This window comes from Salmo salar, chromosome 13 (genome assembly GCF_965601325.2).
Source record: "Salmo salar chromosome 13, fSalSal1, whole genome shotgun sequence".
NCBI lineage: Eukaryota > Metazoa > Chordata > Actinopteri > Salmoniformes > Salmonidae > Salmo > Salmo salar.
The window spans coordinates 40,827,741-40,842,201 of record NC_138303.1 but is presented as its reverse complement, the minus strand read 5'-3'; the positions used below and the strand labels follow the sequence as shown (position 1 = coordinate 40,842,201).

General features: G+C 41.1%; 1 protein-coding gene across 1 annotated transcript; it reads left to right on the top strand.

The window, feature by feature from the left end:
* The first annotated feature begins 11,913 nt into the window (after nt 1–11,913).
* Nucleotides 11,914–14,461, top strand: LOC106567139 (ceramide-1-phosphate transfer protein). The gene is made up of 2 exons (XM_014136096.3): nt 11,914–12,368; nt 13,627–14,461. The coding sequence occupies exons 1-2, from the start codon at nt 12,235–12,237 to the stop codon at nt 14,147–14,149; spliced, it is 657 nt and encodes a 218-aa protein (XP_013991571.3). The 5' UTR covers nt 11,914–12,234; the 3' UTR covers nt 14,150–14,461.

Below are 14,461 nucleotides of genomic sequence, written 5' to 3'. Positions count from 1 at the left end.
CAGGTACACCTTGTACTGGGGACAAATTAATAAAGAAGGTTTAATATTTTGGGTAGATCTTCCTAAAACAGATTATAACTATATATGGACATATTATAAAGTATGAAAATGCTTATTCATTCACTTTAAAATGTTCTATCATATTATATTTTTTTGTGTACTAGATCATGTGGGTTGAAAAGTGTATTGCCCTCTTGCTAGCTTGATGACTAAAGCCATAGCTAAACAGTGCAAAACAGCTGTCAGCTCAACTATTAAGGTATTTGTGACAAATAGATGCATATCTGTATTCCCAGTCATGTGAAATCCATAGATTAGGGCCAAATATATTTTTTCAAATGACTAATTTCCTTATATGAACTGTAACTTGGTAAAATCTTTGAAATGTTTGTATGTTGAGTTTACATTTTTGTTCAGTGTAGGCTACTATTGTGGAGTAACTACAATGTTGTTGATCCATCCTCAGTTTTCTTTTATCCAGCCATTAAACTCTGTAACTGTTTTAAAGTCACCATTGGTCTCATGGAGATATCCCTGAGTGGTTTCCTTCCTCTCCGGCAACTGAGTTAGGAAGGACGCCTGTATCTTTGTAGTGACTGAGTGTATTGATACACCATCCAAAGTGTAACTAATAACTTCACCATGCTCCAAAAGAATATTAAATGTCTTTACCCATCTACCAATTGGTGCCCTTCTTTGCGAAGCATTGGAAAACCTCACTGATCTTTGTGGTTGAATCTGTGCTTGAAATTCACTGCTCGACTGAGGGACCTTATAGATAATTGTATGTGTGGGGTACAGACATTAGGTAGTCATTCCAAAATCATGTTAAACCTTATTATTGCACACTGAGTGAGTCCATGCAACTTATTATGCGACTTGTTAAAGATGCACTACGAAGAAATTGCTCCACCATTTCCTGGGTGCTAAAATTCTAATAGTTTGCCTAATTTCACTTTAGCGTTGTACCATCTAAACAGCTGTGAAATATCTTGTCCATAGGCAAAACTATTGTATTTTCTAAACTTAAAAACGGGATCATAGAAATAGCGCACATAGAACAGATCTAACACTTCTTAAACTTGCTTTCAATAAGAATGACAGATCTATAACTCACATTCAATGTCAATTTTGTCAGGTCACCCCAAAAGTTACATATATTTCAGCTTTAAGCAAATTATTTATGCTTGCCATAACAAAGGGGTTGAATACTTACTGACTCAAGACATTTCAGCTTTTCATTATAATTAATTTATAAAAGTTTCTAAAAACATTATTCCACTTGGACATTATGGGGTATTGTGTGTGGGCCAGTGAAACATATCAATGTAATGAATTTAAAATTCAGCCTGTAACGCAACAAAATGTGGAAAAATTCAAGTGATCTGAATACTTTCTGCAGGCACTATATTTTAATATTTCTAAGGAAGTAGGTAAATAGGCACAGTCAAGTCTCAGTTCCTGGCAAGGCCAGGTGAGTTTCTTAGGAACTAGGGTAGGGAGATACGTGGCATTCATCACCGAGGTAAGGACAAAGTTGAAGAGAGAAGAAACGTCTGGGAGGGGGGCTAGAAGGGCACATCCTAACCACGCGCCAACTGTAGACTTACCTAAAATCAAAGCAAGCTTTATTTATATTTGTCACGTCCTGGCCAGTATAAGGATTAATTGTTATTGTAGTTTGGTCAGGACGTGGCAGAGGGTATTTGGTTTATGTGGTTCGGGGTGGTGTTTTTTCTAAAAGGGATTTGATTTATGTATTCTGGGGTTTTTGGGCACTGTTCCTTGTTTATGTAATTCTATGTTTAGTCTAGGTAATCTGTTTCTATGTTGAGTTAATTGGGGTGGACTTCCAATTGAAGGCAGCTGTGTGGTGTTGCCTTTGATTGGAAGTCCTATATTAGTTGGGTATGTTTGTCTGTGTATTGGTGGGAGACTGTTTCGTCTTTAGCCTAACAGGACTGTCAGTATATCGTGAGTTCGTTTTTGTTATTTTGTATATTCATTTTGAGTTTATTAAATGTTCAAAATGAACTATATCAACTCTGCTGCATATTGGTCATCTTTTTCCGACGATGATTTCGCCATTTCGTCTGACGACGAAGAAATCCCTGACAATATTGCACATTTCAGACATGCAATGCACAGGGAAAAAAAACTGATAAAACTATGAAAAAAACTGATTTACTACACAACAAACATAAGATAAAAAACAAACGAAAAGAAAACTGACTAAAAAGACTAAAAAAGCACCCTAAGGAAAAGCAAAGCTAAAAGTTGTGTGTTAAGAGATATTTTAAATATGTCCACAGTTTCTGTCCCACTCAGGTTCTCTGGCAGACTATTCCAGAGTCTGGGGGCATAGTAACTAAAGGCTGCCTCTCCATGCCTCTTTGCCATCGGCTTTGAGATAGTTAAAAGGCCAGTGCCAGAGATCTTGAAGGACCTACTGGGTACATAACTCAAAAGCATGTCTGATATGTATTGGGGTGCACAATCGTGGATTGATTTGAAAACCAATGGAAGAATCTTAAAATGTACTCTAAAACTCACAGGCAGCCTGAGACTTTAAAATAAGTGTAATGTGTGCTCTTTGTTCGGTCTTGGCCAGTACCCGTGCTGCAGCATTCTGTATGTTTTGCAGTTGACCAATGGCTTTCTTTGGTAGACCAGACAGGAGAGCATTAAAGTAGTCAAGTCTGCTTGTAATAAAAGCGTGGATGAGTCCCTCTGTATCAGCCTGAGAGAGAAACATCCGCACCGTGGCAATGTTCATCAGGTGGTAAAAAGCTATTTTGGTCACATTCCTAATGTGTCTTATCACACACACATCCCTGCCCACGAAGGTTCTGGACTTAGGTTGGCCCACGCTAACACCAATAGGAGGAACAGATTCAGTTCTTGCCTAGCAACAGAGACAGATTGTTTATCCTACAAATACAAGGACTCCGCCTAATAGGAAGGTATAAACATATGCTTGTGTGAATTGTATGTGTGCTTTTGCAGCTGCAACACTCAGTGTGGTGAATAAATCTACATTGAACTTTGCAGCACAGACTCTCCTAAGGGAGGTGATTACATAATGGCAGAATCAATGTTGTCATACTATCAGAAAATGACCCATGCCTTGCAGTGTGTGTATTCACAGGTAAAAGTAGCACACGAGCAACGGAACCCCAGGAGATAACCGCGAGCACGGCCTGAGTCTGGGGGACCGAGTGTACATCAAAGTCCACCAGCCGTTGTGTTTGGAAAATAAACGCTGGTCTGGACCCCAAATGGTACCCCTCACCGCACCTACAGCGGTGAAAACCACAGCCTCTCCCTGGTGGCCCATACTTCTCATGTGAAATGAGATCCAGCTGACTAATGGGTAAGCTGGAAGAAGCGCTGGAGAAAAGGAGACTGGAGAATAGGCGTTATGTTAAGAAAAGTGTTGTCATAACAGCATCCGTGTAGTGATAACCGTATTCCTAGCAGTAGTGATTTAGGGGAACAATGATAATGACCGCATTTCAATGCCAGTACAATGGATAGGAGAGTGGACAGATGAGAGGGTGCATTGGGTGAGAAGTGTGTCAAGACCGTCGGATGAAGTAAACCAAGGTGCAGCGTAGTGAGCGTACATTTTCCTCTTTATTAAATGTCGCCAGCAAAACCAATAAACAATACAAAACGACCGTGAAGCTTACAGGGCAAAGTGCCACAAACAAAGTTAACTACCCACAAGAACAGGTGGGAAAAAGGGCTACCTAAGTATGGCTCCCAATCAGCGACAACGAAGTACAGCTGTCCCTGATTGAGAGCCATACCAGGCCAAAACAAAGAAATACAAAACATAGAAAATAGAACATAGAATGCCCACCCCAACTCACGCCCTGACCAAACCAAAATAGAGACATAAAAAGGAACTCTAAGGTCAGGGCGTGACAAAGTGCTGTTAATGTCACAGGTGCGAAGCAGAACATTAATCACTGTGGACATGTTGTGTGGGTTGTTCTAGGAGAGTAAAAAACAAACCAGTACTCTGAGGGTGGGTTCTGCCCTGGGTGGAGTAATTGTGTTGCAGAAATGGATCTGGAGAGAGCAGAACGGCACTTCATGTCTGAAGAACTAGATGAGACTGTCCCTCCTTCTGCATCTGCGACAACACTGCCCCTGTGTAGAGGAAGCGGTGAAAATGACACTCCTGAAACCATATGCTTTCACATCCTCCCAGAGAGAAGGGAGCAGGAAACCCACCCAAGACACGTCACAGATGTTCAGCCTTCTGAGAGTCGCTCAGGGCTGAGTAGTCAAAAGAATGTTTGTTCCCCAAATGCCGATAGTGTATCAAGTTAAAGATGGAAACACAGACTCTCTTTGGGGGGAAAGCTGCTCCTACCTGATAAAATTCTGTGCTGGGATAACACAACTCTAAGAAACATGTTAACCAAGCAATACGCTAACAAAACTACAATTGTAGTGAAACGCGTTGATCAAATCAAGTTTTATTAGTCACATGCACCGAATACAACAGGTCTAGACCTTACAGTGAAATGTTTACTTACGAGCCCCTAAACAAGCCTCTTACGAGCCCCTAAATTGACCAATATGTGTGAGCAAAACACTACTGGCAGCATAATTCTGGAACAGACGGTTATCTAATGGAAGAGCCTTGAAGCAGATAAACAATCTTATGGGGTGTTAGAATCAGACACGGGTGAACAGGCGATAACAGCACCTTCCAACCATGGTGGAGTGTTCACCAAGGCACTAGTGGTGAATGACACACCTATAAGAGAAGTGAATGTCACTAAAATTGAATTCATTACGAGTTTCGACTAGCAGCGTGAATAGATTCACCATGTCATTGGTAGTGACTGCAGTTGTGGAGGGTGGAAGTGTAAAAAGGCGTAGCCAAATCTGTTCAAGATGCAGTAGTAACCACATGGTCATGGACTAAGGGACAAATTATGTGGATAGTTGAATATGCAGCTTGGGCAATGCTAGACAAAATTGTTATCTTGATGAAAGGGGCCTTATTTTACTATGCCATCAAAACCTTAATGTTAAAGTGCATTAATACATATGGTTTGCCGGACTACACGGTGCAATTAAGTAATTTCAAAGCTCGTAGTTTGCTATGACACCCAAGTATGAGGATGAAGGAGAGGGAGCGAGTGTGTTCTCTCTGATGATCTGAAGCCAATGTGGGAAGTCTGGGGTAACGTGTGAGGGAAACCAATAGGGTCCCATTTTCACAGAGCCCAGCAGAAGATCTAACATCCCATTGGCATGGAACAGATCAGGTAGATGGTCCTTGTCCCAAACTAATTCTCATCAAGGGTGGTGTGAAATTATCAAGACACATTTTCTTTCTCTGCTCAAGTCATTGTGTTTTATAGGTGGTGTGGAACATGTGAGTGATCGCTGGTCCAGAGGGAGGACTTTTGAGCCCATTTTAAGTTGGGTGTACGCTACGTGATTTTGGCCCTGGTTTCGCTGTCCCAGACAAGCTTTTGATTAAAATTAGGTAGTTTTTGGGGGTATCTGTACTTTACTATTTATATTTTTTACAACTTTTACTTCACTACATTCCTAATGAAAATAATGCACTTTTTACTCCACACATTTTCCCTGACACCCAAAAGTACTCGTTACATTTTGAATGCTTAGCAGGACAGAAACATGGTCCAATTCACGCACTTATCAAGAGAACATCCCTGGTCATCCCTACTGCCTCTGATCTGGCGGACTCACTAAACACACATTTCGTTTGTAAATTATGTCTGAGTGTTGGAGTGTGCCCCTGTCTATCCGGGAAGAAAAAAAACAATAGTGCAAATCCTGTCTCTACCATAGATGGTTCACAAGTTTCTCAGAGAATTTAGCATGATTAGAGTGAATAGAATGTCAATATGACCGTGGTCAAAAAGTGGTTGCTGCTCAATAGAACTCTGCCACTGCTCTGCGGCCAGAACAGTGCTAACTTCAAAAATCAACTGACAAGCTAGCTAGTGGCTGCAGGTTCCTGTGTGATAACATTGGGGTTTTCTGCAGAATACAAAACAAATTGGGTCTATGTATTTATTGATTTATAAAGCTAAACAGACTGAATTTCAATATCTACCCTCCCCGAAGACAATCGGTCCAGTTGATTGGTCCAAACTGCAGAAACGCCTCATAATGTTACTACCTCCCAATGCCGAAAATGGAAGCGATACAACCAAGAGCAGGGCAGTTTAAACTAGCAACGGTCACAACAAACCTAGTTTCTTATTTCACTCAACACTGTTAAGTACAAGCTGTTAAGGTTATAATATTGTAAAGAACAATCTAATGATTAGTTGAATGTGATTCATAATGACATAGGGCAATGAAAACTACATGTAGACATTCATATATTAGCACCCTCTTGAATTCACCAGTATTTCACTACATTCTAAAGCAGTGAGTGAACTCCTTTTATATTCATATTTCTAAAAGAAGTAGATAAAGAGCCAAAGTCAACTCTCAGTTCCTGGTAAGGTCAGGCGAGTTTCTGTGGAACTACGGCAGAGAGAGACGTGGAGATGAGGACAAAGTTGAAGAGAGAAGAAACCTCTGGGAGGGGGGCTAGAGGTGTCCATCTCAACAATACTCAAACTGAGGTATTATCTCATACACGCACATCCCTGCCCATGAAGGTTCTGGACTCAGGTTGGCCCACGATAACACCAATAGGAGGAACAGACTCAGTTCTTGCCTAGCAACAGAGACTGATTGTTTATCCTAGAAATACAATTTGACTCTGCCTAATTAGAAGGTATAAATATAGCTTGTGTGAATTGTATGTGTTTTTGCAGCTGCAACACCCAGTGTGGTGAATAAATCTATAATGAACCAAAACGATTTTACTGAGTTACAGTTCACATAAGGAAATCAGTCAAATGAATTAAATGAATTTAGCCCTAATCTATGGATTTCACATGACTGGGAATAGAGATATGCATCTGTTGGTCAAAGATACCTTAGAAAAAAGGTCAGTGGATCAGAAAACCAGACAGTATCTGGTGTGATCACCATTTGCCTCATGCAGTGTGACACATCTCCTTTGAACAGAGTTGATCAGGCTGTTGATTGTGGTCTGTGGAATGTTGTCCTACTCCTCTTCAATGGCTATGCGAAGTTGCTGGATATTCCCGGGAACTGGAACACGCTGTCGTACACATCGATCCAGAGCATCCCAAACATGCTTAATGGGTGACATGTCTGGTGAGTATGCAGGCCATGGAAGAACTGGGACATTTTCAGCTTCCAGGAATTGTGTACAGATCCTTGCGACATGGGGCCGTGCATCGACATGGGGCCGTGCATTATCATGCTGTCCTTGTGTTATGTAGAAATCTGGGAATCGTCTCTGGAAAGACAACAATGGCACAATAATGGAACATCATAAGGACCAAAAGATTATCTGAATTACATAATGGGACAGTGACATTGAGAATCATGCAGCTACTTACATCATCATTGAAACCCATGTGCATCCCACAATCAAGCATAATATTTTTGCCTCCAATCGAGACAAGGATGCAGCTGCGGCCGACATCTTGTCCAGCACTTGAGTAGGGACAGATGGACGAGGTACAAACAACATCTCATCCATAATGTTACTGATTTCTTAAACGTGATGGCAACTGACCATTAACATTGAAAGTCCAGAGCACATGCATAGGATAATCTGCACTAAGAACCAAAATTAGCATTTTAGTACACCAGAGGTACATTTATTTCCAATGGAACGTTGCATTTGCCTCGCAGCATTGCATTGCAGAGGCAGTTGCATTGAGTTCTGCGTGGTGCATACGTTAGATTTGTTGAATGTATGCGTCAAACTGTACGTGAATGTTGAACTTCTGTTGCTCTTATCCAGATGATGCTGCGTACCATTTTGCGCAAGCCGCTGTAGGTGTGATCAAGGCGAAAGGAATGTAAACTGCATGTGCATCCAACGCATGCGCACGGACCAAAGCTAGCTAGCTCTAGCCAGAGAGAAAGAGGCTTCAAGCTTCACGCCTCGATCACACCGACAGTGTTTATGTGGAAAGTGGTACACAGCATCATCTGTATGTTTGCAACAAAAGTTACACATTCACCTTCTGCTACCATTTCTGTCAAGCCATCTATGCATATGTTCGATACATCCAATCTGTGCACCACACAAGACGTACTGCAACTGCCTCTGCAACGTTCAATTGGAAATGGATGTACTTCTGGTGTACCAAAATGCAATAACAGTCGGTACTTAGGTAAAAATACTTTAAAGTACTAGTTTTCTGGGGGGGGGGGGGGGGGGGGTATTTATAATTGACTACTTTTACTTCACTACATTCCTGAAGAAAAGGTGTATATTGAACTTTTGTTGCACACATATCTAGATTATGCAAAGTATTATTTTGCGAAAAGACACTGTTGGCGTGGTGTAACTGGATCCACAATTGGTCTTCTCCAGCAGGTTACGTTTTTTCCGCACACCAAGCGATGAGCTTTTGTATGGAGCTCAATGAGAGTTGTTTGGATGTTAAATGACGAGACAGAGTCATTGATGACAGTAACCAGTATTGTTCGTGCCATCTTACACCCACTACAAGTGTCTAATTTAGTTTTTTTTAAATGTAATGGCGTATTTGCTCGAATATAACTTTTGTAACGATTTGGTTGTTAGGAGTGTACCGATATAAATAGGACACGTGACATCCCGGCAACTTTGAGGAAAAAAACATTGTCGGAGTTGTGCCTGGTCGTCACTAATTACCACGACCATGGTCATAAATCCAACCCATTTCTGCAATTTATCTTCTTAAAATGTGATTTTATACCTAACCTTAGGACCAAAAAGCAAATGTAGCTTTCATGACAACTAGTGGAAACAGCTGTGCCTGTTGTTCACACCCATATCTGCCCTCTCATTGGCTAGAATGATCTTCTGTTTTTGAAGAAAGGTATTTCCATTGTTAGAGCGGCCACTAGGACGGCATGAAGCGAGACGGTGGATGGAAGAGCGCGCTTTGAAATTGAAAAGTGTTGTGGTAGCTTTTGATAAAGAATAACATCAAGTGAGATGCAGTGTTGAGCGTCACATCCCGAGGAGTTCGAGCTGATTGTGACAGACTGTTAAATGGCGTCCCTCGAGAAGACCAGAACAATATGTATGTCAGAAGTGCAGTATTATCATAAGGAGACGTATACTTGGAATACGGAGGAGGAATGGAGGTCTAAGAGAGAGAGGGGGAGTATGAGTCGGTTAAAAATGACAGAGAAAAGGGAGATGGTTTGTTAAAATAGAATGGTAGAAAGCCTTCCAATTTCTCGCATGGAATAGCCTTCATTTCTCAGCACAAGAATTGACGAGTTTCAGAAGAAAGGTCTTTGTTTCTGGCCATTTTGAGCCTGTAATCAAACCCACAAATGCTAATGCTCCAGATACTCAACTAGTCTAAAGAAGGCCTTTTTGTTTTTGTTCTTTAATAAGCACAACAGTTTTCAGCTGTGCTGACATAATTGTAAAGGGTTTTCTAATGATCAATTAGCCTTTTAAAATGATAAACTTGGATTAGCTAACACAATGTGCCATTGGAACACAGTAGTGATGGTTGCTGATAATGGGCATCTGTATGCCCACCTGACTAGCATCACTACCCTGGACGGTTCCGACTTAGAATATGTGGACAACTACAAATACCTAGGTGTCTGGCTAGACTGTAAACTCTTCTTCCAGACTCATATTAAACATCTCCAGTCCAAAATCAAATCTAGAATCGGCTTCCTATTTCGCAACAAAGCCTCCTTCACTCACGCCGCCAAACATACCCTCGTAAAACTGACTATCCTACCGATCCTCGACTTCGGCGACGTCATTTACAAAATAACTTCCAATACTCTACTCAGCAAACTGGATGCAGTCTATCACAATGCCATCTGTTTTGTCACCAAAGCCCCTTATACCACCCACCACTGCGACCTGTATGCTCTAGTCGGCTGGCCCTCGCTACATATTTGTCGCCAAACCCACTGGCTCCAGGTCATCTATAAGTCTATGCTAGGTAAAGCTCCGCCTTATCTCAGCTCACTGGTCGTGATAACAACACCCACCTGTAGCAGGCGCTCCAGCAGGTATATCTCACTGGTCATCCCCAAAGCCAGCCGCCTTTCCTTCCAGTTCTCTAATGCCAATGACTGGAAGGAATTGCAAAAATCGCTGAAGCTGGAGACTTATATTTCCCTCACTAACTTTAAACAGCTATCTGAGCAGCTAACCGATCACTGCAGCTGTACATAGCCCATCTGTAAATAGCCCACCCAATCTACCTACCTCATCCCCATATTGTTTTTATTTACTTTTCTGTTATTTTGCACACCAGTATTTCTACTTACACATCACCATCTGCTCATCTATCACCCCAGTGTTCATTTGCTAAATTGTAATTACTTTGCTACTATGGCCTATTTATTGCCTTACCTCCTCACGCCATTTGCACACACTGTATATAGACTTTCTTTTTTTTCCTATTGTGTTATTGACTGTACGATTGTTTATTCCATGTGTAACTCTGTGTTGTTGTTTGTGTCGCACTGCTTTGCTTTATCTTGGCCAGGTCACAGTTGTAAATGAGAACTTGTTCTCAACTAGCTTACCTGGTTAAATAAAGGTGAAATAAATACAAATGTAGATATTCCATAAAAAATCTGCAGTTTCCAGCTACAATAGTAATTTACAACATTAACAATGTATATACACTCTATTTCTGATCAATTTGATGTTATTTTGATGGACAACAATGTGCCTTTCTTTCAAAAACAAGGACATTTCTAAGTGACCCTAAACTTTTGAACGGTAGTGTATGTTTCAGTAAGATTGGATTTTTTGCATTTATAGCAATGGTTATCAACTGTACTGCAAGGATGGAACATTAGTCGTAGAACATTGAGGTTGTGGTGGGAGCTGCCGGGAGGTATTTGGTCATGTGAGACTTGACATCAGAATTGTTACAGAATGTGTTAAGTGGTGGTGTCCCATCCTTTCAGGTTGTTGGCCTGAGGTAGGACTAAATAGATTTAAATAGTGGAGTAGGGTGGTGTAATTTTGTATTTTTTGTGAGTAGTGTTAGATGGTAGGGTATTGACTTATTTTTTAATTCAAAGTATAAGGGAGTTGTACTCCAGTCTAGCAGGTGGCGGTAATGCAACATTTTATTGGATGCCAACCGCCGTTGAAGCTCAGCTAAGAAGTAGAGAGCGGCCACTAGAGTATCTAGTCAATATAAAATATTATCTGTTTTCTAGCAGATATCTCTTTCGAATGAGTGTGAAATCAAAGGCGGTTTAGAAACTCTGGTGGAATCACAGGCTATAGGAGAGTTAGCTAATCTGGCGGTAAACAACGTGCTCAAAAGTTCGTAGCTAGCTATATTTCTGTATTTTGAAGAATTGTCGATTTGCCCAGTGGTGTCACTTATCTTAGGCATCCTGGCTGGGTTTTCAAACAAGAATGGGTCGAAAAGTAGCTGACTAGCTAACTAATGTAGACTGATTTGCCAGCTAGTAGTTAATCCTAGCGGCTAAATTATGATGGACAAAGCCTTCCCTTTAAACAAATGATTTAGCTCGCTAGATGGCGGCAAGAAGCAGTTTTGTTTTAGAAAGATGGGTTAGCACCGTGTGTTGTTGCTAGCTAGCAGTGGCCCTTATACCAAAGATGGTCTCATGAGCTTATCTGTGTTTATGGTGTTTGTTCCAACCCGCTTCACCCATCATTATCGCCACCAACGAGGATGTGCAACTGCACTGCAGTATTCACGAACTTCGGACCTGCGCAGGGCCGTTCGCAGTGTTTTGGTCTTCAATAGTTTCATAAACCCCGCCCATTTCTACAATTTCTCTTTTTAAAATATGATTTTAAACCTAACCACACTGCTAACCGTATACAGTTTTTTGTTATTGCAATTTTTGCTATTTTGTGGCTGTGGAATCTGACTTTGTTGCTAGAAGCTAGTGGAAACCTAGCTAGTACTTCGGTGGGACGACAGAGTTTGCAAGTACAATATCAGAATGCAGTTAATTTGTTAGAAATTCTAATAATAACAGGTTATTAAGGATGCCCACAGGTTGAATATAAAACATTCATATGAAGATCTCTATTGGCAAGTAAACAATATTGTAGAATTGCTGCACTCATTCATATCATTTTTCGACGTAGAGTACTTCCGTGTAGCCATGGCCGATTCTGTAGCAGTAGAGGACCCGAAATTCACTTTACAAGAGGTTCTTGACACTTTTAAGTCATGCCTATCTGAAAACAAAGAAGTATACCTCGAACATTATGTAGCAGGATGGCTTGGTCTTGTAAGGTAAGTCGTTTGAATCTATGCTAGCCTAGATTCTTAGCTAACTAGGTAGCCCTGGGCTAACATTAAACAAACGGCTGGCAAATCATTGTGTGCACATAATCTAGTTATATGTACTAAAAATAAATATGCTATGTACATTACAGGGATTAACATTAAAGTTAGAATCCTTAGTTGAAACAATAACAAAGCGTTATCCCACCTTTGTTTTACCACAATCAAATTCGTAGAAAGAGCTATTTATGCAAGGACTGACCATCCCTGATATCAAAATTATAGTTTGAACTATGTTTTGGGCCTATAGTTAGTGTTTGTTTACATTGTTTACAAATAAAGTAAAACTAGCTCATGTTTAGGTTCTGATGGGGGTACAACAGTTGAACTAAAACTCAGGGGGCATTTATAAGTTATATTCTTCAAGAATCAATGGGTATATATCGTAAATGAATTATAAAAAAAAAAAATGGATGTAGCAACTAAGGACTCTAGCTTTAAGTGTTGCCCTATTGCCTGGGGCAAGTGAAGGGAGTAGTCGCACAAGTTGAGCCTGCTCTGAGATTGCACCATTGTGCATGTTAATTTAAAAAAAGACAAAACAACCAAACTGCAAAGAATTCCATTAGCCTAAAACTGATCTTTCTGGATCCTCACCATTGTTTAAGTGAAAGACAGACAATGTATGGTATTTATAGACAGGTTGGTTGTAACAGACGGGGTTGGCATAGACTGTTGATAACATGTAAACTGTATTTAGTCTCCAAATGTTTATTGAAAACAAACATTTTGACCATGAGCAGTTGTTTCTCAAATATATCTTTACAGTTGTTGGTTAGCGAGCTAGCAAATTTGAGCCATATTGGCATATACATGACATCAGTCAAAACAAGACATGGTATCAATAACAAGCTACGAGCTGAAACGAGCCATCTACGATTTCCCACATGGCAGCTTTTTGTCATTGATGCTTGCTATCTGACCGTTCAGAATCATAAGAACGCATGCCACATCAATGCGCACGCATCATTTTCGTGATGTCAGCCAACCCGGGCAAGTTGAGCCTGCACTGAGATTTTTTTATTTACCGATAGCAACACAAATACAAAATCCCAGTACTGATCTTAATGATTCCTTGATGTCAGCCCCTGAAATGATTCTGGTTGTCTCAATATAGAGCCATTTAGCATAATGAAATATTTGAAGACTCTTCCAATAAAAAAGGTTTTATGTTGTATTAAATGTGTTTATTGTCCTTTGTATCCAGATTCATGAACAGCCTGGGGAGTGTGTTCTCCTTCATCGCCAAGGATGCTGTCAACAAGATCCAAATCCTGATCAACCATCTGAACGGTGAGAATGGGGCCCACTACGTCACCGTCCAGTCTATGGTCAAATACGAACTGGACAACCAACTGGTGGATCTGACTAAGAGAGGCAGCTTCCCCGAGTCCGGCTGCCGCACCCTTCTGAGGCTGCACCGTGCCCTGCGCTGGTTGGAGCTCTTTCTCGAACGGCTGCGCACCAGCACTGAGGAAAGCAAGACCTCTGTCATGTGCTCTGAAGCCTATAATGAGTCCCTCTCCCAACACCATGCATGGATCATCCGCAAGGCTGCCGGTACAGCTTTCTGGGCTCTCCCAGGGCGTGCTACGTTCTTTGATGTGATGAATGTAGGTACCCCAGAGCAGGTAGTGGCCATGCTAGGGGATGCCGTGCCGCTCATCTCTGAGGTGTACCAAGTGACAGAGAACCTCTATGCCCAGAACAATATACTGGACTTGCCCTAGTAGGCAGGAAGTACTGTAGTAGTGGTTGCCTGGTGGTCCCAGATCTGTGTGTGTGTCATCTTGCCAACTCCAATGGAATTGTTTATAAGAGTTGGCAAGACAGCATAAATAGATCTGAGACCACCAGGCTACTGTCGGCCTCGTAGTCCAACCAGCACATCAATGCTGGCAAGCCGTGCTGCTCCTTTATTGTTTCTTGGTGACAATTTCTGGTGTATAGAGATGGGTGTATTACTGTATGTACATTACATTATTATGTAATAAGGCAGCATTACCCATATATTTATTTCTAATTAGAATTGTGTAATGGGA